This window comes from Marmota marmota, unplaced genomic scaffold (genome assembly GCF_001458135.2).
Source record: "Marmota marmota marmota unplaced genomic scaffold, marMar, whole genome shotgun sequence".
Classification (NCBI taxonomy): Eukaryota; Metazoa; Chordata; class Mammalia; order Rodentia; family Sciuridae; genus Marmota; species Marmota marmota.
In genome coordinates, this window is record NW_025999932.1 from 796,716 (window position 1) to 820,738 (window position 24,023).

General features: G+C 62.5%; 1 protein-coding gene across 12 annotated transcripts in view; it reads right to left on the reverse strand.

The window, feature by feature from the left end:
- Positions 1 to 24,023, reverse strand: part of Mcf2l (MCF.2 cell line derived transforming sequence like) — a 91,191-nt gene that overhangs the window by 66,656 nt on the left and 512 nt on the right. For 4 of the 12 annotated variants that reach the window (XM_048800598.1, XM_048800597.1, XM_048800593.1 and 1 more), the window contains exon 1: positions 23,784 to 24,017. The exons of 6 other annotated variants lie outside the window; for them this stretch is intronic. In XM_048800598.1, coding sequence (XP_048656555.1) covers positions 23,784 to 23,862 — 79 coding nt within the window. In that variant the 5' untranslated portion in view covers positions 23,863 to 24,017. Of the gene's footprint in view, positions 1 to 14,018; positions 14,588 to 23,783; positions 24,018 to 24,023 lie in introns of those variants that run through there. 2 more of the 12 variants (XM_048800591.1, XM_048800596.1) reach the window with 2 other exon arrangements.

Below are 24,023 nucleotides of genomic sequence, written 5' to 3' on the forward strand. Positions count from 1 at the left end.
CTGGGGGGGACAGTGAGGTGGACAGGGGTGGCCTGGGGGGGACAGCAAGGTGGACAGGGATGGCCTGAAGGGACAGCGAGGTGGAGGGGGCTTCAGGCTGACGTGGCATGGAAACATGACTGCTAGAGACAGTGCCAGCATGGGGTCAGCGAGAGGTGCCAGGCGTCCTTTGGCCAAGGGAGAGGCGCTGGACAGAGCCAGATGTCTGAGCCGGGCCAGCGCCACCTGCTCACTCCTCCTCCTGCTCTGCATGTCCCCAGCCTCCTTCTCCTCACAGTGAGGCTGCAGCGTGCACCAGCACCTTGGTCTGCAGGACCCAAGGGGGCAGATACCCACGGGTTCACTGAGCAGTGGACACAGCCCTGGGGAAGATGGCCCAGGGCAGAGCCCACAGCCAGGCAGACGGAAGGGCCGCTGGCCTTGCCCTGGAGTGGCCTGCACGGGACGTGGTTGTCCTGCTCCACCTGACAGTCCCTGGAACCCACCCAGAGCCACAGCTGAGCCCACCCCAGAGGACACACAGCACACCCAGGGGTCTTGAGTGACCGCCTCCTCACTGTGTCCTACTCACTTCTGAGACAACAGCTCCCTTGGGGTGCACTGAGGTCTGTGCCTCCCTCCCTGGCAGCTGAGGACCTTTCCAGAAACTGCCCAGCGACCGAGGTCGAGGTCTGAGCTCTGGCCACTGATCTCAGGCAGGACTCCATTCTCACCGCCCACCAGGGATGACACACCCTGCCACTGGAGCCCCAGCGTGTGCCCCTGGATCATCCTTTCAAAATCAAAAACGCCACACTCCACGGCGGCAAGCCCAAAGCACAGGTCTCTCCTGCAAGCTGTGTGTGCAGGACCACGGCAACCTGGCCACGGCAGTGTCATGGCCACGGACACGAGGGAGCCTCAAGGGAGGGGATTCAGACACTGCACTGAGATAAAGGTGGGCCTACACCACTGTCCTGTGAGAGGGACCGGGCCTGGAGGTGTGGACACTAATGTCATTTTGTCCTCTCTGTTAGGAGGACACTTCAAGTACAATTTCCGAAGCCCGCCTGGGCTGGTCTTGCTCTCCAGCCCACAGCACAGGGCTGTTGCTCCCCCCTCGCTCAACATCCCCTTCCCGAGGTCAGCCACTCCTGTTGTGGCTCCCCAGCTCTCGTGTCTCCCGTCCTGCCTGCTGTGAGTGGGCAGCTCCTGGGCAGAACAGGGCCCCACATGCCATGCTCGGTCCTCGTTAGCCTCTGTATGGACCCAGCCCCAGAGCCAGCGTGTTGATGGTGGGCGGGAGCGCCCTCCGCTGGAGGTGGCTGGGAGAGCAGGCGAGTCTGTGGAGCCCCCGCGCTCCTCCTTGGCCCTCCGACGCGCGGTGAAGTGTCTGGGTGGCACGTCGCCTCACAGGACTTGCACCCAAGTCAGCACCACTTGTGCAGCAGCCACGTGTCCCCATGCTGCCCTGTCCAGGGCTGCCCAGGACGCATCCTCCCACACCCTGGGGAAGGGGCTCCCCCGGCCTCACTGCAGCAGCCCATGGCTTGGCCCCTATGGACGCGCGCGCAGCCTGGTGGGACCTGGACCCTAGCGCGTGGGGTTAGGAAGGAGCACCCCGCCTCACTCAGCACTGCGTGGTGAGCGGAGCAAAGGGCAGGGCCTCCTGGGAAGGCCGCTGGGCCAGGCACCAGCTCAGGGGCTCCTGTCCACACGGTGCTGGAGGAAGAGCCCTGGGCAGGACGGCACTCCCCCGGTCCCCAACCAAGTTCTGACCCCATGGGACAGTGGAGCCCGAGGGGCCTGGTACGGCCTAGGGAATAGCTGGCCGGGGCCAACAGGGCCTGGGTCAAGTTCCTCTCCCACCCAGCTGCAGCCCACCAGCAGAGGACAGAGCCACTTACCTCAAAGACTGGGCCGTGCCCCAGACGTCACCTCAGGTCCTCTCCCACAGGATGCGCATGCACTCGGGGGCACGTGACAGGAGCCCAGGTCTGGACCCCTCGGCTGAGCCCGAATCATGCTCAGGTCCAGCCAGAAAGCCACCCGTGTGAGGCACTCTCCAGGTGGGAAGCGGAGCGGGCGCCCACGTCCAGCCCTTCGGCTCCCGGAGCACCCAGTGCAGTGGAAAGCAAGTGAGCAGCCGCGAAGGGCCACGGAGAGGCCAGAGGGGGAGGCCTGGGGAAGGGCCCACACCGGGCAGTGCGGACGGCCCCTGCGACACGGCCCCCTGCCAGCTAAAGGCCTGGGGCGGGGTGCATGCTCTCCCCCAGGAAGGCAGGTCCGGCTCTGCCCACGCTCCCCCAGGAGGACAGAGCCTCTCCTGCCCAGGCTGGCCATCTCATGAGGAGGTGCAGCCGTGCTGGTCAGATGCACCCCCATGGAACAGAGTCCCAGTGTCACATTCAAACACCAAGGCTGAGGTATCCCAAAGTCGATGGGAGTGGGTCAGCCCAGAAGGGCTGGGCGTGTCTGTCCAGTGGTGGATCTGCACCTGACCTCCAGGTGAGGCCCCGAGGCCCCTCCATGCTTACTGTGGCGTCACAGCTGAGGTCACACTTGTCTACAGGGACAAGGAAAAGCTGCATGCATTCTAGTGGGACCTGGGGTCCTAGAGGACCAGCCCTGATCCAGCTGGAACAGTGGCCCACTCCCCACCCAGGTGCGAGGCCCACGCTGCCTACACGCTGCCAGGGCCCTGCCGAGGCCAGGAGCACAGGCCGACACAGGGCCCTGTCCCGAGGAACACCACGTCTGGAGCCACCTCCAAGATCCCTCCACTCAGGCCAAGGCGACCTCCTGGTCAGGCTCCCCCTGCCCAGCCTGCCCAGCCTAGCCCAGCCTGCCCAGCCTGCTCTCACCCCACTCCCCCGGCTCTGAGCCCATGTGGGAACACTCCGAGGTTTTACTGTAGCTCTGACGCTTTTCCAGGTTTTATGCACTTGGGTTTTGCTTCCTGATCTCAGTACTTAGGGTCTCGCCTCCTTGGACTGGAGGGACTGAGGGCAGCAGCCGGAGGAGCTGCTCGGCTCAGGGTTTGGCTCAGCCTCCTTTGGACCTGTGTGTTGTGACAGGACCACAGGCACAGAGAGTGGCCACAGCACTGTGCTGAGCCGGCAGGCCCTGGGCCTCCGTGAGGTACAGCACGACAAGGCCAGGATGCCGGCTCCCACAGGCCACAGAAGGCATGCCGGCCACCCGAGCCAGCAGGCCAGCACCTCACCGTCTCGAGAAGATAAACAGGAAGACCCTCCTTGCCTGATGAGGACACCAGACACGCAAGCCCAGATATGATCGCTCTGAACAATGAGCGCCCCCTTCCCCGGCACCCTGGGGCGGCCCGGGGTGGGGGAGGGGCGGAGGCCCATTGTCCAGCAGGCCCTGGACAGTCGGTCACTTCCCTGCCCCAGCGGTTGCAGGAGCAAAGGCCCTAGTGGTTCTGCAAATATGTGACAGACCGCAGGGAGGTCACGGGCCAGTGCCAGCCACAGGGGCCTAGCTGTGTCCGCCGGTGGCCAATCACTCACAGCCCGATCCACCCGGCTGGGTGAGGGCAGCACAGAGAGCAAACACAGGTGGGAGCAAGGCAGATACAAGGCCACAGAGCAGGGGACACACGGGTGTGGCCGCTTCCAGCACCTCAGTGCCCACGTGGGCAGTGAGGGTGGATGAGATCAGTGGTGCCCCCACTCTGGCTGTCCAGAGAGTCCTGGGGCAGCACTGGGCTCCCTGCCCACCTCCTCACAGACCCGAGAGCTCAGAGGCAGAGCCCACTGCCTGGACACAGGGGTGTTAGGAGCCCCTGGGACCCCCCGAGGCTCCCTGTGGCAATTCTGCGTCCCGGGGGAAACGAGGAGCTGGGGAGGCCCCTGGCCCAGGTCGCCCCCTGCTACGAGGCACAGGATAAGACGCTCCAAAGCCCCTGCCCGGCTCCCAGCTGTGCCTGCTCGGGAGGGGCAGACGCAGCACACCCGCTGGCCAGGAGTGGCCCTGGCAGTGAGGCTGTGGCCCAGGACCAGCCCGGCCGCTCCCTGCAGCTGCAGTCACACGTGGGGTGGAGAACGCCTTCTCCCTGTCCCGGCCGGGCCAAGGGTGTGCCTGACGGTGGTGGGGTTTCGTGGGGGTGGCAGAAGACAGAAAGCTGCTCAGCACTCCAGGAGAGGTGGCTGGGCCCTGCAGACAGACACGACAGCCCCTGTCTGTGGCCACGTGGGCGGGTGCGTCCTGCCACGGGCCCTCAGACCCATATCCAGGGGAAAAGAGCCGGCTGGACAAGGGTGACCAGGGAGCTCAGAGGGGTCCCCTGCCCTCACTGAGCTGCTTTGCCGAGGTTTCCTGTCATGGAAAGCACGGGGAAAGGTACACGGGAAACTGGGGCGGGGGTCCGGCCCGCTCCCTGGGGGTCTGCTCTGCTACAGGGGCGTCACTGCGGGGGCTGGGCCACGTCACGTAAGCTTTTCCCGGTGACTCTCAGACTCCCCAGAGCCAGCGCATCTTGTTTGTAAACGAGACTCGCCTTTGTGCCCCAGAGTCAGGGGGTGCGCGACGCTCGGCCAGCCCTGGGACCCAGAGTCTGGTGGCTTGGCGGTGGGTGGGTATGGCCCTGCCGTCTGGGCCCCTGGGAGGGACACAGAGCAGCCTGGGAAGATGGGAGCACAGATCAGGGTAGGACCAACTGGCACCGGGTGGACGTGTGCCCCGCGACCTTGGAGGTGCCCCAGTGGCTCCTCCTGCTATGACCATGGGGGGGCCAGGCTCCGGGCGCCCAGGCCCGAGGGCATCCCGAGGGTCTCCTGCTGCACCCACAGCCACAGTCCCCCCCACCAAGGGGAGAAACACGAGACCCTGTGAGGACAGTGGAGAGCTGGGACCTCGCCTGCCCCTCGTCCTGGGGAAGGGAGAGGACTGAGAGGACACCACAGCCCCCACCACTCCCTGGACGCTGGGTGCGTGGCTGGTGAAGACGCAGCCAACCAGCCATCGCGGCTCTTAGAGCCTGCGCTCAGGCCTCGTCTCCCAGTGGGCACCAGGGAGGCACAGTCTGCAGAGGGGATGTTTTCTCTTCTGCAATCACAGCCCAACCAGGACTCAGGGTCAGTACTTGGGATCGAACCCAGGGTGTTCTGCCACTGAGCTATACCCCAGTCCTTTTTAATTTTTATTTCAAGACCAAGTCTTGCTAAGTTGCTGAGGCTGGCCTCAATTTGTGACCCTCCTGCCTTGGCCTCCTGTGTTGCTGGGATTGCAGGTGTGGCCACCACAGCCAGAAAAGTCAGTGCTTTTAAGAGCAGAGCTGAGAAGACCTTTCCGTGTTTCAGGGTCATCAGGCTTTCAGTGACTACAGACGCCAGACGCCGCGGACCAAGCTCGTGGGCTGTGGCTGTGGAACGCATAGGGGAGTAAACTGAGTTCCGAGTCCCCTCCTCCCCCAACTGGAACAGTCAATGTCTCATAAAAACCAGATCCAGCTGAGAAACTGCGCTCCACGTCCCTCTTTTGTGGGCCTGGAGAACAGTCCAGCACTCACTCCCCAGAGCCCCACTGAGTTCCAACATCCACCCAGGGAGCAAAGGCTCTAACCCTGGCTGTGTGGGGGGGGATGTGCTCAGACTCCCTGGACAGGCAGCCGAGGGCGCCAGCCTCCGAGGGTGACCCCGCTGGCAGCGGCACGGCCCCCTGAGGGCCACCCCCTGGCTTGAGCACACTGGTGAGTCCGGCGAGGACAGCTCAGGGGCAGCACGCTCTCCGAGGGTCAGCAGCTCCTGCTGGGGACAGGCATGGGGCACTCGTGGAAAGGGAGCGCTCTCCTGGCTCGGCCTCACATACTGCGAGATCACAAGGACCACAAACAGAGGACTTTCCACCAGAAGCTGCTCCCCTGGACGGATCACGCTGGCCGCGAGGGTGAGAGCAGAGGTGCCAAGCCCCAGACAGGGGGCAGCTCCTACGTGGGCCACAAAGGAGAGCCTGCCCCAGCACCTGAAAACAGGTCCCAAACGGCAAGAGCGGGGGACTGTGAAGTGCACCACAGTTGGGTGGGCTCCTCCACCCGGCTGCACTCTCCTGACGGGTCCAGGGTAGGCTGCGACTTCCCAGGGGACCTCCAACGTAATGCCATCCCGCTCACAGCAATCTGCGCTTGCCTCGCTGAGAGTCAGAACTCGGCCGGGCGGTCGGGCAGGGCGTGCGCCTTCAGGAGGACACCCCAAATGTGGCCCCGTTCCAAGTGTAAGACCACCGAGGCAGAGAGCGGCTGTCCAAGGGCAGCGCAGAGCTCACGCCCGCTCTCCTGGGCTCACAGCGAATCTCACGCTGTGTCCTGGAAGGAAACAGGCCACTCGGCCCTGCAGGCCAGGGGCCCACGGGAGCCAGCAGCCATGCCCAGGAACAGGCCCGTTTACCATCGGACAGCTGCTGGGCAGCCAGGGGGCAGGACACAGGCCTTCAGGATCTGCTCAGCAGCTCTCGTGGCCAGCTCCCTGACCCTGCCCAGGATGGCTCCAAGTGGCAGCTGCTTAGAGAGCGTGGTGATTGACCCCAGCACCCAGCAGGGGCCTGGCCTGCAGTGGACACTGGTGCTGCCCCTCCAGGGAATGAATGAACGAGCAAAGAAAGGTGCGACTCAAGGCCTGGAAATCCTTTGTTCCCGTGGTCACTCCTAGTGGACACAGGAGACAGCTCTGCTCCTCAACACGCTGCCATCCGTGTGCAGAGCTCACAGGACTGCCTGTGCCCAAGCCGTGGCCAGCAAGGTGCGTTCTCGGGAGCAGATGCCGCTCAGGGGCACCTGTGGGCGTCATAGGCAGGAGCCAGCCAGCAGCACCCGGCACGGGAGGGGCCCTGGTGCTGGGTTTACTGCCCAGTCTTTACTTTCTGTCCTTGAAAAAAGATCTCGCTAGAGACACAGAAGCCTGTCCCAAAGCCGACCCAAGCTGCAGGCCAGAGCACACGTCCCATGCGGGGTTTAAGCCAGTGTGAACCAGACCTCGTAAGACCTGCCTTAAACACTGACCCCAGGTCTGCGGGCTTGTGCTGTGGCCAGGGCAGACGTGGTCCTGCAACTGGGAACGGTGTCAGGTGGACACAGTGGAAAGGAACGTCACTGGACTCACGCTGTGTCCACGAGAAAGCACCTGGAGTGGCCTCCTCCTCAGCTCATGTCCCTACGGCCACCCAGGGCCAGCTGGGAACACAGTGCGGCCACACCCACTGCCCCATGCACAGGGAGCCCGAGGAAGGGGCACCCCTGCCCAGGATGCAGGACCCGCATGGGCCCCCCGCTGTCGCCCTCCTCTGCACCTCTGGGTCCAAGTGGGAAGGAACCAGGATGGCACCTGAGGCCGGCACCTGAGGCCGGAACCGCCTCTTCTGGTCACCATGATGTCAGAGCAAACATTGCAGGATGAGAGCCTGCAGGTGGGGGGAGAAGCAGCCAGGTCCACTGGGCAAACAGTGACCTGCCCTCGGGGCTGCTGAGTCCCTCTGCAGGTGTCAAGGGAACTCCCCAGAGCCGGAAGCCCGTCCACATCCTGGATGGAGGCGCCCCACCCTCCTCTCTAGACACAGGTCCTGTGCTCAGAGTGGACCTCTGCACCCAGCCCCACTCTTCCTCCCTGCAGAACAGGGACCTGCAGCCCTGTTCTGTCCTGTCCTGTGCAGGACGGCTCTGACCCGTCCTGCACGACCCTAACTCTCAGCTGGGCGTTCCCATTATCGCCTCTCAGGGCAGCTGGTGGCACAGAGACCACGGCACCGCGGGCAGCACTGTGGGTGCCAGGCTTGCACACACACAGGCCCAGTCTAGCCCTGGGTGGGGGCGAGGTTGGCACAGGGCAGTTAGTTCAGAGGCTGCCTCTCCTCGCTGGCCTTCACAGCAGGAATGCCCGCTGGAGCAGGCAGGGTGGGTGGGTGGCAGCCTGGCCCCAGGATGGGCCGAGACACCTCTCCTGCCGCGGGCCCCCTCCCCGGCCCTCCGCACGCTGTGCGCAGAGGAGCTACACCTCTGGAATTCAGGGTGGACTCTGCCGAGCTGCGGACGGGTGACTTCAGCCCCTGTTGGGCCACCAACTCGTCTTCTCACCAGCAAGTGTGTCCACCAAGTGGGTAGGGCACCTGCTTCGTGGCATTCTGTCTCCTCACTCTCATGTGAACAGAGGGTCCCGGGAGCCAGGAGGGAGCTGGGCAGTCTGTGGAAACCGAGGCCTCACGGGGCAGCTCCGTGGCAGACCCGACCAGGACTGCCCGCGGTGGGCCTGCGCCCTCACCCCCTGTGCCCTTTCAGTTTAGATGACAGCATTTTGGGAACATGATGAAGGACTCTGTCCAACCTGATCCAGGATGTGGCACAGAGACCCTGCGGCCTAGGCACACACCCCTGCTCCAAAGACATGCTCTGTCCCTGTCCCTACAGCAGGCACCCTGGAAGAGCAGCTCCCCGGCTATACTGTTCCTACTGCAGTCTGCTCGTGTCACATTGGTGGCCCAGGCCAGCTCAGTGACTGGGAACCTGGCCCTCATGTCCGGCACCCTGGGCCTCTGAAGCCCAGGTATGTCTAGAGGCCCTCCCAGGACGCTGTGTTAGAGAGCACGGGGCAGGGACCCAGCCCACACAGCCGGGGAACACAGCCTGTTTCCAACAGGCACCGCGAGCCCTCAGTGCTGGGCATCTCTGCCCAGTGTCCACCCCACCGAGCCGCAGTCCTCAGCCTCAGTCTCCTCATGGGGAGACAGAGTTTTCAGTTTTACAGATGAGGCTCCACCATAGCTGCATGGAGGACAGGCCCAGCTACGGGTGGGCCAGGCCTGTCCCCTTGGCCGGGGGATCGCACCAGTGAGCGCCCACCTGCACTGCCACCCTGCCCACCCTCTGTCAAGTCACCAGTCCTGGCCACGCTCTCCCTCCCCCGGTGGTATCCAGGGTCCATGTGCCCGCGCCTGCCCTGTGCCATGCTCTCTGGCTGAGAGGCTGCTGCCCTAGGGGCCTGCCATGACCGTCCACAGCCCGGCTGTGTCTTAAACAGCACCACTGTCCTTCCAGGGGGGGCAGCGGAGCGTGGGCCCTGCGCAGGTGCCACGCTTGGGAGGACCAGGTGTGAGCAGGACCAGGTGTGGTCAGCGGCACGAGCTTCTCCTGCAGACCGCAAAGCTCCGAATCTGGACAAGGATCAGAACTGCTGAGCCAGGCCGAGTGGAGGACGTCCGTGCAGGCCCCCATCTTCCTCCCAAGACCCCCACTTCCAACTGCAACGTCCCTGCGGGAGACGCCTGCTCCTCACTGGATATTCTGGGTTCAAGACTGAGGGGGACTCAGCCTGTGCACTGCAGGGAACTCAGGGACCTGTGGCAGGTGGCTCCTGGGGATCAATGCTCCCTGGGGAGCCCAGTCCAAAGCGGCTTTGTGCCACTTGACCCAAATAAAGGCAGCAGCTGGGCTTCAAGCAAGTCACCTTGTCAAGGGGACCATTAATACCATGCAGCTGGCGGCTCTGCTCCGTCTCTTACGTCTCAGCGTGGCCTTGTTATGTCAGCACCCTCAGGCTCTGAGGGCCAGGCACTGCTAAGCCCTTATCTGACACGCGGGGACACCCACAGGCCAGGCAGGGGACACTATTGGCTTTTGGTAAACCATGACGTGAATTAAACCAAAGGTGGGTACAAGTTCATTAACTGCCAGCCCTTGTTCCCGAGCCACGGCGGCTCTGGAGGGAAAGGCTGCGTGGGTCTCACCTGGTTGGAGCAGCTGCCACCTCACCGTGCAGCACACCCTACACAAGACCCACGAGTGGCCCCCAGGTGACCACGGGACTCACCCTCAGCCAGAGAACACAGCCAGGAGCACCACTCGGAATAGAGGTAGTAGCTCTTCATTTCTGCCACGGAGACGTGTGCCACCCGTCTGCCGGCCATGGCTGCTCTGGCCTGCACTATGCCCTGCAGCCTCAGGAGGAAGCAAGTGGGTTTCTACTTTCATTTTAGCCCAACCAGGATGGAGCACTCGAAGGTGATTGCTCTCCAAAGACCAACAGGCTCGCTCCCCACCTGTATTTACACATGGACACCAGGTGCACACGTGCCTGTGGGTGACTTCAGGAAAAGGAACAATCGAGCCATTCTCAGTGGCTCAAAGCACAGGACACTGCTGGGGACGCTTCCCTTAGCCTTGAGGCAGGTGGAGGAAGATGGACGTGGTGCCCTACACCAGCAGGCGGGCCCCTGGGCAGCTTCACCTGTCAGACATCAGGAGCAGGTTGCTGGCCGGGGCTTCCTCCACCTGGTAAAGCACCACCCAGGGTTGGAGCCATGTTTGTGCCACAGGGCAGCGAGGCAGGGATGGGAGGTCCACACCCGACCCCACCCTCTCCAGCTTTTCCACAGAGATCCATGGCATACGGAAGGCACTGCCCAGAGTGGACACAAGGCCCAGGGCACACTGCTCGTCCACCCCCACTTGGTCTAAATCTCAGGCACAGTTGGCAGCATTGGGTCAGTGGATGGAAGGACAGTTGAAGTCTGACCTTCTCCCTGCCCAGCAGTGGAGGCAGGGAGGACCCCTGAAACCAAACCAGAGCTCACCTCTGTTAATTAAGCTGGCTCTGTTTAAAACGGTGTGTGTCGGTCTTACAAAGGGAATTTCTAAGCTGTAAACACAACAGCGTTTCCTGGCCTCGATGCTGCAGAGCGAGCAGAGCACAGGGGGTGCCCTTACCCGTGGGAGCGGGGCCCCTGGTAGGCTCGGCTGTTTCTGAGCGTGCCAGGAAGGTTCGGCCTTTCAGCCATACCACGCCCGGGCACATCTGCTGACAGTGCTGCCATCCCAGTGTGCTGTTTTCCATGCTTGACCAAGGACACTGGCCTCGCTGCCCAGCAGAGGCCTGTCCATGGAGAAAGAGGCCAGCTGGGGCAGGACACCCAGGGGTACGCAGGAAGGAGTCAGGCAGGAAGGAGCCAGGCCAACAGTGTCTCAGGAATAGGTGGAAGCCACACAGTAGGTGGACTCGGGGCAGTGCCAGGCCCGGCCCCAGGCTGCAGGCACATCCTCTCAGGGCCACGAGGTACCTCCACCTGCCCTGCACCTGCACCAGGCTGCTGCCCACCTGAACTGCCCTCCACCTGCCCTGCACCTGCACTGAGCTGTCCCCTACCCCGAGTCCCAAAGGCAAACCTTTGGCCATCTGAGTCTCCAGGGCCCCAAGAGGTGAGCTGCAGCCTGGCCAGCCCTCAGGCCTGGGTCCTCCTGGGCTCTGAGGCTGCTCAGACCCTCCCTTCTCTCCAGACATGGGGTGCTCCCTGAAGGAGGAGGCCAAGCCTGGGGGCCTCTCCCAGCTGCCCCTGCTGCACCCCAGCTGGGCCCCTGCTCCTGCGCCCTCCCGATTCCTGGTGGACACAGCTGCCCTGGCCACTTCCACAGGACTCCCCACACTCCCTCCAATAGCTGCATGTTGAGGCCCATAAAAAAACAGTCTCTGACCCCTTGGCCACCAAACAGTCCTCCTGGCCAGCGGCTGGGGAAGGTCAGGGGTGCCCTCTACTCCCCACCCCACCCCTCCAGGCCTCCCCACAAGACTTTGGGACTGCTCCTCACAGAGGGACCACACCTCCCCTGCTGGGCCCAAGGGTGCCGCTCAGCCTGCCAGGACACACTGACTCGCCAGAGGCTTGCTCCCGGGTCCCCTCACAGACAGGGCCTGGTGGCTCTGTTCAGCTCCGCCCCTCGGGGCCAGAAGCTGTGGGCCTAGATGCTGATGGTACCACATGCCCTCAGAAGTGGCATCTGTGACCTCCTGGGGTCCAGGTTCCCCACCCAGCTGAGCTCACCTCCTCCCAGGGACAACTTCCTCCGTGCCTGGCCCAGGCCAGCACCTGGGCAGGATGCCCACCCGCAGCCGCTCCCTCCTGCCCTCCTGAGCCTGACAACACAGAAGGCAAGAACTGAAGGGAATCAAGTCCCTACAGAGGGACAGGCCGAGGGGCCCACACACAGGCCACCAGGTCCCTGCAGGGGACAGGCCAAGGGGCACCTCAGACGGGCCACCAGGTCCCTGCGAGGGGCCCACAGACAGGCCATCAAGTCCCTACGGGGGGACAGGCAGAGGGGCCCACACACAGGCCACCAGGTCCCTGCAGGGGACAGGCAGAGGGGCCCACAGACAGGCCACTAAGTCCCTACGGGGGGACAGGCAGAGGGGCCCACACATGGGCCACCAGGTCCCTGCAGGGGACAGGCAGAGGGGCCCACAGACAGGCCACCAAGTCCCTACAGGGGGACAGGCAGAGGGGCCCACACATGGGCCACCAAGTCCCTGTGGGGGACGGACCAAGGGGCCCCACAGATGGGCTCCAATTTCCTGGACATCAATGCTGGGCGGGCAGCCCTGAACTGCTGGCTCCACCAGGAGACAGGCAGCCCCACCCGGCACCTGGGGGGTGGCCCTCCAGGGCCTGCAGGAGATGCCAGCCTCAGCCCGCCCAGGGCCAGTGAGCAGAGACCCGCACCCACTGCCGGGGCTGTGTGTGCTCTTGGAGCCCAGGACACGTGGGGACCAGGAATGGAAGACACACTTCTTCAGGTATCTCTGCGATCTCTGGCACAGACCCTCACCAGTGTGGACACCAGCCAAGGACAGGGTGCAGAGCTAGTGTCTGGAGCGAGACTCTGGGGTCACCAGGAACAGCAGAACTCAGAGGAAGAGTCACCTGCCCCTCAACCTCCCATGGAGCAGGCTGAGCTCTCTGTGACTGCCACAGACGGCCACCTCATCCCTCTGCACAGGGCCAGCGGGGGACAAGTGGGGCCACTGCACAGCAGGGGAGTCCTGGGGGATCCTTTCATGGGGGACACATCTGGTCCTCCTCCTAGAGCCCCTCCCTGGTGTGGTCGAGGGCCTCAGGGTTCAGCCTGGAGAGGAGAGAGCGGCACCGCTGGGCATCGGGCTGTGCCGGCAGGTGCTGGTTCACCTGGCCCCCGCGGTACCCAGGAGCTGTGCTGGGCTGTGGGGGGGCCTGGCATCTTGGCTCCCGAGCTCAGGCTCAGCCTGACCAGCAGGCAATGTCCTCCGCGGCCTAGATACCATCTGCACCCACAGGGAGGAGGAGGAAGGGAGAGGCAGGGGCGAGGTCTGCCCCACGGTGCCCCTCTGGGGGGTCATCAGGCATCCCTGGCCATCCCTCAGGCTCTGTCACTCCAGCAGGGCTGCCTCCCGTCCACCCTCAGATGGTAGTCAGAGCCCAGCGGCTGCCTGGCCCTCTCTTCCTGAGTCCACGGGTCAAGGGCCTGTGGGCAGGGGACAGATTCCACTGACACCTAAGGACACGAGTGTGCCTGAGAGCAGAAGCTGCATCCAAAGGCCTAGCAGCTGCCCTTCATTTCCAGGTCCCCTGGGGAGACGCTGCACCCACCAGCAGCAGCAGACACGGAGGGCAGCAGCCCTCTCCAGCCCCACTGCCGTGTCCTCGCACCCTGGGCGGTCAATCTGTCAACATTATTCTGAGAGCTGGGAGAGCCGGAGGGCAGGAGGGCAGCTGTGGAGGAGACGGTGCACCCAGGACCCACTGCCCCAGGCTCCGCCCACCCTCCTGCCCGACTCCCCCTCTGGCCTAGCGTCCCCCACACAGTTCCCCACATGGCCTCCTCTCCTGGAGCAGCCAGCGGGAGAGCCGGGTCCTCAGGATGGTGGACCCAAGCAGACCCAGGGTGCGCCGAACAAACCTGGACCCAGGCCGGCTCTCAGCCACACCCCAGGTCACCACTGGACCCCAGGCCGGCTCTCAGCCACACCCCAGGTCACCACTGGACCCCAGGCCGGCTCTCAGCCACACCCACAGTCACCACTGGACCCCAGGCCGGCTCTCAGCCACACCCCAGGTCACCACTGGACCCAGGCCGGCTCTCAGCCACACCCACAGGTCACCTCGGTTCGTACAAGAGTCCTCACAGCAGCTCAGAGTTTTCCAATGTGAAAGAAATACCACAGGGCGGCGCCTGCCCCAGGGGACACCAGTCCTGTCCCCATGTCCCCATGCCATCCCTCCCATCTCACCTGGCTTTGGGCGCCCTGGGGCTCCCCGACGCTTCCTGGGCAGTGACCAGAAGCGGCGCATGGGCCCCCGAGAGGCTCCCTTCTCAGCCATGGAGCTGCCCTCACAAGGGTCTCTGAGGCAGAGACAGAGGCCAGTCCAACCTTGTGGTCAGGGTGGCCGCGGCCAAGTGCACCTCGCAGTCTCCACCACTTTCAGGTCTCCACAGGGACAGCTGGAGACCGTGCAGGCGCCAGCAGCCTGCAGGAGGCTCTGGGTGCTGAGTGGTCACGCTCCTGGAGGCCTCTGGCTGTCCCAAGCCACCTCCTGGGCTCGGGTCTTCCTATCCTCAGGCACCTTCGGTCCTCCTGCAGCCTGTCCTGAGGTCTTGGGCTGCCCCTACACCTCGCAGAGTGGGCAGAGGGAAGCCTGGGGCTCTGGGAGAGAGCAGAGTGGACGGCCGCACCCGCCCATCTGCCTTTGCGTTGGACGCTTCCTTCCTCAGACAGGCTGTGTGGACCCGGCTCCAAAGCCAGGCGCTGCCGGAGCCACAAACACCTTTCAGGCTCAGGAAGTCTCAAGTTCAAACAAACAGCGACAAGCCCGAGGAGGGGAGGCTGCCGGCTTCTTGAAATAACCGGGCAGTTCCGCCGTCTGTTCTCCCGCTGGCCGCGAGCTCGGGGAGAGGAAACGGTGGGGTGGGTTTGCTTGGCCAGCACCGCTCTGCATGGACAGAGGCTGCGCCTGACCCCAGCCAGTGGCTCTGACCCTCCACCCTGGCCACGGATGCCGCCCTCTGACTCCTGGGTGGCCGCTGCAGCGCGTACTGGGCAAGCGTGGGGGTTCAGACCTGGCACGCTGTTCACTTCAGCTGTGTCACCCTGGCCACCCACAGTCCCATGGGCTCACGTGTGCTCAGTATTACACGCTCTGGGCCACAGGGTGAGAAAGTGACAGAGGGTCTGTGCTCGGGGCAGTCTCCAAAAGGCCACGCTCTGTCTGGGGCGCTCCTTGCCGTTCCCAGCCTCGTGGCCACAGCAGCACGTCTGCTGCCCAACAGGGCACACCTGATGGCAGTGGCCCAGCGTCCTGCTGCTGGCGTCTGGGGGACGAGGAGTGGGCAGGCTGCTCTGGACCCCTCGTCCATCTACAGTGCGGCCTTAAGCTACTGCTAGGAAATCCACACCCATCTCCAGCAGTAAAAGAGTGAATCGACCCTGCCTGGCAAGCCGGCGAGACCCCGGTGACTTAGGATGGGGTGGTGGCCAGGACAGGCAGGGAACAGCCCTGTAGCACGCACCAGACCCAGCACCCCAAAACATTGTCTAGAAAGGGACACAGAGAGGACCGCGCAGGCAGCCCTGGCCCCCAGCCCTGCCACCAGCCTGGCCCCCACAGACAATGGCTCCTCTGCTGCCACCCAGGGTGCCTGCTGCTGTGCCTGGCCTGCCGCCCGTCGGGCTGCTCCTCTCTGCGCGGGGCCGTGCCTCCCTACCTGCGTGAGGAGACGATCGTTCTTGCTGCGGCCTTCCCACCCGGGGGGAGAGCGCGGAGCAGCCACATGCCTAGCGGACCCCTCTGCTCGTGGCAGCCCTGGGCCCACAGGAAGGGGTCGGGGTGGGCTCTGGCCAAGGCACCGTCTGGGAGGAGCTGCTTAGCTGGGTTCCCAGCTCAGATGAGCATCTCTGCTACTCCTCCTGAGCCCAGCCCCTGGTGCCCAGGGCCCTGGCCTGCCCCACGAGGAAGCGACCCCAGTGGGGGTGCCCTGGACAGAGCCACATGCTGGCCACTCCTAACCTGTGCTCCTGTCACTTCCAAAGGTGACTCTGTCCCTCTAACAGAGGTGGGGAGTCAGGACCTGGAATCAGACAGCCAGTAAGAACCAGGGGCCAGGCCCTCGAGGGACACAGCCCTCACAGAGCCCAGGACCTGCTATTCTCAATGAGCGTTTGGACTGATCTGCCTACGTTTTTAAGATAATGGCCACATCATGCTGGTCAATCCTGCTGACATCCAGTGGCCAAGCCTGACCACACCAACTTGGAAGTCCTTGAAAGTACAGAAGACAGGGCCAGATGTGGCTCTGTAGCAGGTGCTGGGCTCCACCCGTACCCAAAGGAAGGACAAGCCATCTTCAAAGATCAAGCAGACTTGCAAGATAAAGCCCCCCTTGGACACTGGTCACACCTCTAGTGTGATGGGAGCACGGAATCAACAGCTGCCCTGCCCTCAGTGACTCGGGAAGCAGGACCACGCGGCCTGCCTGAGTGCCCAGGCTGTGCTGGGCTTCGGACTGGACCCAGCGACCCAGCAGAGTGGATAAAGGCCCATGCAAAAACCAGGGGCCTCTGCCCAAGTCCGACAGCCAGGGGCCAGCAACCTCCGTCAGCCTCAGGACAATGAGCGCCTTTGTGTCCTCCGACTTCAAACCTTGAGCATCTCCACAGGGTTCCATTCCCCTGGCTTTGGGCGATTTGGGGATTTGCATGGGAACAAAGGATTCTCTGGGGAGAGAGAAGGCACATAAGGCCCTGCGGCCTGGCAACTCTGCAGTGTGGTGACCCCCTAGTGGACGGCAGAACTGGGTCTGAACCCTGGGTCACGGCCCCAGAGCCCGAGAGGCCAGTCTCTCTCTCAGTCAAAGCAACTCTGCCATGCGCTCCGAGGACCCCAGGAGGAAGGAAGCCGTGCCTGTGCCTCACGGTGCCCTCGGGACTCCACCAGGACCCAACCCGGGCTGTGACCTGGGGGTACCAGACAACTGCAGTCAGCTCGGAAATGGCTTGAAAGATCTGACAAATATTTTTTCTCCAAGCCCAAGTTATAAGATGAATGTGACCAGGGGCCTTCTTCATGAAGAGAAGTGTGAGAATACTGCTTAGAGTCCTGCGGTCTGCGAGCCTCCAAGGCTCACCAACCTCCGCCTCCACAGAGCTGCTCGGGTGCCAAGAGTGCCTCAGACATGGAGCCTGGTCCACACACGCACCCAAGTGTGGGGAGGCAGGAGAACGAGCAGGCGCAGCAGCAGCCTAACTGTGTCACTGAGCTGCAGAGGCTGCTGGCTCAGTCATCAGTCAGGGGCCCAGGAACCTCTGCAGGACCCTCGCCCATGGAAACCTTGTCGGGTTCGGCATCTCCCCCGTGAGGAGCTCACGCCACGTCTGTCTCCATTCGTTAGAGTAAAGCAGCTCTCCCTAGTCCTGCTTCCTTTACCTTTACTAGTCTGGGGTGGACCCTCTGAGGTGAAGCGGAGCCGACCACAGAGGGGCAGCAGCCCCCAGCACCTTGCAGTCCTGCCCACTAGAAGGCCCGTCTCCAGAGGCCGAGCCTCGTGCTTTAGAGCTGGGTCCACTGCACACGGAGAACTCAGAGAGGTCTCTAAAGGCCTGGCACTGCTGGTGCCCGCCTCCTGCCCTCTGAGGCAGGAAGGCCTCGGCACACCCCCAGCACCCGCCACCCGTGCCCCTGGGCAGACACCTCCCTCAGTCCACACAGGCGTCCAAGCCCTGCTGTTGACGGGCCGTGTCCTCGGCTCGGTACCCTGGAGGCCAGAGGACGCTGCACCCCCTGCCGGGCTCGGGTGCTCAGGTATGGCAGCCTCTCGTCCTTCCACCCAAGCCAGAGAGAACAAACTCCACTGCTTTAGAGCAAGAGGAAAGCCGTCTGCCCGAGGCCTCTCTCCTCCCAGTTGGACGTCTGTGGTCCCCACCATTTAAGTCCCACTGTGGGCCAGTCAGCACCTGCACCACCACACTGCGGGACCGACTCCACCCAGCGACACCCAGGGCACAGGCGCTTCCGCCGGCTCCGTGTGGCCAGGCGCCCAGCCTCCAGGGCCCGTGGGACCACAGTCCAGGGGGACCCGTGCTCTCTGTGGTCCAGGCACCGGGTCCTGTGCCCGTCCCCGCTCCATGCCAGGGCCGTGGGTACGTTTCATCGGTGACTGTGTCTTGTCTACTTTTCAAAGCGAATTCCTCTTTCCCTTCTCTGAAATGCGCAGATTTTCAGCTTTGACTTCGGTCCTCAGACGCAGCGGGGGGTTTCCCACAGAAGCTCATCTGCCTCCAGCGAGGAGGACGGGAAGCTGGCCCAACTGCGGTCAGGCAGCCGGGGCACCGACACACGCCCAGCGTGCAGATACCACGACGAGCGGACGGCCACTTCACGGGGATGACGGAGGGAGGGCAGCGCTCACAGACATTGCTGACTCCTCAGGAAACAGCCCCTGGTGGCCTGCGTCCAGTGCCCGCCCCACGCGCGGATCTACTCCCCGCAGCAACCCAGGAAAGTCGCAACTTCCACAGCACAGGCTGCAGCAAGATCACCCTTTGCAGTTCCTGGTCCTGGGCACTAAATCACTAGAAACCACGCTGGTGGCCCTTCTGGGCCCTCGGGGCAGGCATCCAGGGTTGGGAAGACTAATCCTGCTCACTCTGAGGAGAGGCACTCACACTGAGCATCCCAACGGCAGACAGCTGGAGAGCAGGGGGGAAGCCGACACCCTGCACTTCCCGAAGCTCTGCCCTGGGCACCGGGCACACCCCAGCAGCAGTGGGGGGGGGGGCTGCTTCCACATGGAGCAATGGGGAGGAGCACGGCCCCGGCCACCCCGCGGTGAGGGCCGACGGGAGGAGTGACCTCAGACCAGGGCTGCCACCCAGGCTCAGCTGCTGTTGGACAGCTGACGTGGGGGACTCCACAGGGGAAGGTGGTCTCGACAGCGCAGGATGCACCCCGGCTCGCAGGCTCTACCGCAGGGCACCCAAGTCCTCTGTGGGTTAGGCCCAGGGTCCAGTGCCAGTCTCAGCCTCCTCACTAACTGGACTCATGGATTTGGGAAACCTTAGCCCCCGCCATCCCTCTTGGACTTCACATGCTACCTCTGACCCCAAGATAACTGGGGAGTCAGAGCATGTCTGCTTCCCTGGGGGGTCTGCCTGGTAGCCCGATGCGGGCACCCTGAAAGGTGGGTGAGTGCATGACACACCCCCAGCAGCTGTGGGGCTCTGATCCTCTCCAGCCTGGCCCTCTGTGCAGACAGCCGGAGCTCGGCACATGCTCCCATGTGCAGCCCTCACCGGCCACTGCAGGAGTCCACCTCTGCAGAGCTGCCCCCAGGGTGCTGCAGCTGCGTCCACTGCCTGGACGGGACGGGAGTGGGGAGGCACACTTATGTATTGTGGGCGCGGTCCTCCAGTCATCTCTGGCTGAGCAGAGGCCACTGTGGACACAGGCCCACACAAGCCCAGAACACAGAGCGGAGTCGCATCGTGGTCAACAGCGGAGGGCCAGGCCTTTCCCAGGGTGGCTGGGCCTCCTGAGAGCACTGTGGGACTCAGGCGTCCAGCCAGTGGAGAGGTTGGCACCAACAGCAGAGCGTGGGCATCGGTCAGGACACCCGAGAGCAGTGAGTGTCACGGCAGGGCCCAGATGCAGAGCCGCGGCAGGAGCCCCATCGTGGGAGGGAGGAGAGCGGCCCCAGCCCTGTGAGTGCAAGAGGATGAGACCCGACGTGGACCAGTCATGTGGGGCAAGCAGCGCCACAGACCAAGACCGGGGGTGGCACCGTGGAGCTAGACACACCCACCGCTGGAGCCGCTGTCCTGGTGAGGGCCGGGTCACAGCGTGGGAGCCGGCCGAGGGGCTCCACCAAGACCTCACAACTGAAAGTTCTCCAGGAAACACGGAAAATGAACGTCTGCAGAGAAGCCTCGCAGGCCACGCTCCGCCAAACGAGACCCTCCTGGACTTGGCAGCGTCTGGCTGACTTCCTCATGCTTCCTCCCACTGCCCAGCACCTGCTGCGGCTACCGGGACACACCACAGATGCAGCCTGGCACGGGGAGGTCTGTCTTCCCACTCACCCTCCCCAGAGAGGAGCCAGAAAGTCTCGTTCGCTTGCTCTTTAATGGGGTGTTGGACAGAGGACACCGGGGGGAGCTGGACTGTTCAGGGGAGCACCAGCAGATGGACACCAACGCTCACCAACGGCTATTCTGAGGGTGTGGGACAGCACCCCTCAAGGTGGCAGCTGGAGTTGGGTTACTGGACGTGGTGGACTGCATAGAGGGTGGGTGATGGGCACAGAGTCAGGGAGGACATGTGGTCCTCAGAGAACAGGGGCCGCAGCGAGTGGGCTCAACACCCCTCATCACTCATGCTCTGAGGCAACTCAGGGATGCGTTTGTCCCTACGGCGCCAGTCCTCGGCATCACCACTTGGACCACGTCACAACGTGATATAGCTGCACTTTCACATCTACCCGTCTATCTTCATGCCCACCACCCATTCACCTGCCATGCATCCATACACACAACCACCTGCCCACCCACCCACCCACCCCTCATTCTTTCACCCACTCACCCAAGATGAATGATTGGGTAGATGGATGGACAGGTGGGTAGGTGGGTAGGTGGACGGATGATGGATGGTGGGTGGGTTGATGTGTAGATGAGTCCATTCATTCAGCTATACATCTGCCCATCCATCTACCCACACCCACTTCACCCATCCATCCATATATCCATCCGCCCACTCACTCATCTACACTCTGCCACCCATCCATCCATCATCCATCCACCTACCCACCCATCCATCCATCATCCATCCATCTACCCACCCGTCCATCCATCATCCATCCACCTACCCACCCATACCTACATACATCTATCCACCTACTCATTCGTCTACACTTCTGCCCACCCATCCATCCATCTACCCACCTGTCCATCCATCCGCTCATTCTTCTACCCACCCATCCACCCATCTAGCCCACTCATTTGTCTACACTTCTGCCCACCCATTCATCCATCCACTCATTCATCTACACATCTGCCCATCCTTCTATCCATCATCCATCTACCTTCCCACCCATCCATACATACATCTATCCACCTACTCACTCATCTACACTTCTGCCCATCCATCCATCCATCCGCTCATTCATCTACACATCTGCCCATCCTTCTATCCATATACTCTCCCCACCCATCCATCCATCCATCCATATATCTATCCACCCACTCATTCATCTACACATCTACCCACCCACCATCCGTCATCCGTCCACCTACCCACCTGTCCATCCATCTATCCAATCATTCATCTACACATCTGCCCATCCATCTACCCACACCCACTTCACCCATCCATCCACATATCCATCCACCCACTCATTCATCTACACATCTGCCCCTCCTTCTATCCATCATTCACCCACCATCCAGTCACACATCCACCCACTCACTCATCCACTCATCCATGAAGAGAGCAAGGACTTCCTCCAGATCCATCAGTGGAGAGTGGGCTAGATCTAAGGCCCTCGACGACAGTGGCTCTCCAAGTTGGGATTCTGGACTAGAACAACCTGAACACCCGGGAACTTAAAGGGGGAGTCCTAGCCTCTGCCCAGGCCAGACTTCTGGGTTGGAGGCTCTAGGCTGGCCCATGGGCTGGCCCTCAGGCTGCCTCTTAGCCAGCCCTCCAGGCGACGCAGGGCAAGCCCCAGCCCGAGCACCACCGCTCTGCATTCACCGAGTGCTTACGTCAACCAGCTCGGGAGCATGTCTCCCCCAGATGCTTCCCGTTTTCCACCAGTTTCTGCTGAGAAAGCCAGAACAGATGGACGTGCTGGGAATGGGGTCCCCCACAGAGGGCTCTGCTGTGGCAAAGTGCTCCTGGCCTGGTACTCAAGGTCAGGTCCAGGAGCCCGAGTGGCCTCTGAATGCTCAAGGTCAGGGGACGCAGATTCACAGCCCGCCAGGCAGCACACACTGTCCTCCTTGGCGGGCAGACCAGCCCAGGTGACCAGGGTTCTGGGCGACAGGAAGTGACACTCAAACCTGAAGTTGGAACAGAGGCAATGGGTGGAATGCCCGTGAGCTCAGGTGAAGCCACGGAGGGCCAGCCCACATGCGGCCTGAGGACAGTGCCCAAGCCCTCAGCTGCGACCTCACCCTCCAGGGCTGGGGAGCGCTGCCTGGGTAGCTCTGCAGACCCCAGATCAGGGTCCCGGGGCCACGGGCTGCACCTGCTGCTGCTGCTGACGTGACATGGGTGGCGTGAACAACTCTGTGATCTCGATTAAAAGCCATTCTGTGGCAGACAGGGTTCTTCAGGAAATGCCCGGAGCTTAAGCCTGGGCTGGTGGTTAGGGGCACACTGACCTCTCCCCTTGACCTCTCACAGTGTGCAGCAAGCCCCTACGCTCTGAGAGGCTCCTGCTGGTCCTGAGTGACATGCAACCCTCACGCGATGGTTTACAGCTTCTGAGCCCAACCCACCTGCGCCAGGATGCCCCTGCCCAGGAGGAGGAAGGCCGGCTTAAGCAAAGAGGGGTGGCCATGTTGGGGATGAGCAGGGCTGGGTGCAGGTGGCTCCCCATGAAACAATGGGAGAGCCACACGCTTGGGCCCGTCACCTACATCCGAGTCTCGGGAAGTGTGCGGCACTCAGTCCTGCCGCACTGCCCCAGGACAGGCGTCTGAGGGCTGCTGCTTCAGACAGACAATGGTCACCACCAGGGCCCGGCAGTGGGCCGGCCGAGCCTGCTCCAGGAGGGGTCGGTGCACCCCCGAGACAGCTTTTTACAACTTACATGCACATGTGTCTTTCTGAGCTCACGAACAAACCTCAGCCCTGAAAACCCAGGGTGACATCACAGTTGGAGCAGTGCCCACTCCTGGTCCTGACGCCAACCAAGGCAGAGGAGAGACACAGTCCTGCTCCTCCTGGGGACAAGCCCCAGCCACCCATGAACAGGGCACCCGAGGTGCCCTTCACCCTCACCAGGCCCGCAACAAGCAAAGCTTGGCCCACGTTCCAGACAATGGAGCTGCTTCTGTCAGAAGAAGGGGACAGATGGAGTGAAAAACACAGAATCACCATCTCAACCCAATGTCTTCAAAAGTCTTGGTTAGAACACCCCACACAATGATCCCGCGGACGAAACCACTGGGGTGCTCTCAAAACCAGCGGGGCTGGGGACACCACACCCCAGCCACAAAGCTGACAACATGTTCATGTTCTTCCAGAACACTATTGTTCAGAAAACTAGATAATGACACACACAGCACATCAGATGGCAATATCAGGCACACGTCAGAACTCACTGTCACTGGTACATCCTTATTTTCTCTTCCAGAAAAGCTAGTTGCCGCTGCCCATTTCCTTGTGCACAATGCAGCATGAAACCCAGACGTGACTAACTGAAGCCAACCGGACAGGAGCTGTCAGTCCCTGTGCTTGCTGACCTCAGGTGGGTCCATCTGAGCTGTTCTTCACAGCTAGTTTTAAGTCATCTTTCAATTAACGCCAAAAATGAACGTCCACTCCTCACCCAAACCACTTCCAAACATTCGTCTCAGGCTTAATTTACACTTGGTGGAGAAAAAGAGCCCCCTGACTAATCTAGGTTTCTCCTCCTCAAAGGAGCTTCCTTCTGACAGCGCCCATCCCCACCCGGCTCTGCAGGGCCTGGGCCAGATCATGCGGGCCGCGAATCCTGTCTCTCTCCATTGCTGCTGTCACTGCTGCAAAGGCAGCTGAGGTGCACGCAGGCTGGCATAGCCTGTGCCGCTGCTTCGCAGTTATTTTAACTGTGCCAGGCAGAGCAAGCCACACCGACAGCCCACGGAAACAGCCACCAGCGACTGCCCATCCTATCTGTTCTTTCCTGTTATCAGAGCTAGTAAAGAAAAATGAAGGTGGCTATACGGCCATGCACGCATTTCCCTGCATTTGAACAAATGATGTCGAGCGCAGACCACACAGCCAGCAGCTCCGCCTACCAGTGTGCCTGGAAACCGCGTTTAATCTCTGCACCATTTCTTCTAGGGCCATCTCTTCATTTCTCAGCCAAAACCTCATCCTCTGATGCTCCAGATCGCCGCTCGGCTCTGCCTGCGCTGCACCAGAAGGTGCTCTCCGGGCGGGGCAGAGCGGTGGGGAGGGGGCGCCGCGGCAGCGGGGAGGGGGCTCGGCGCTTCGCCTCCCTGCCCGGGATTGGTCCCCGCGCCACCGGGAGGGGG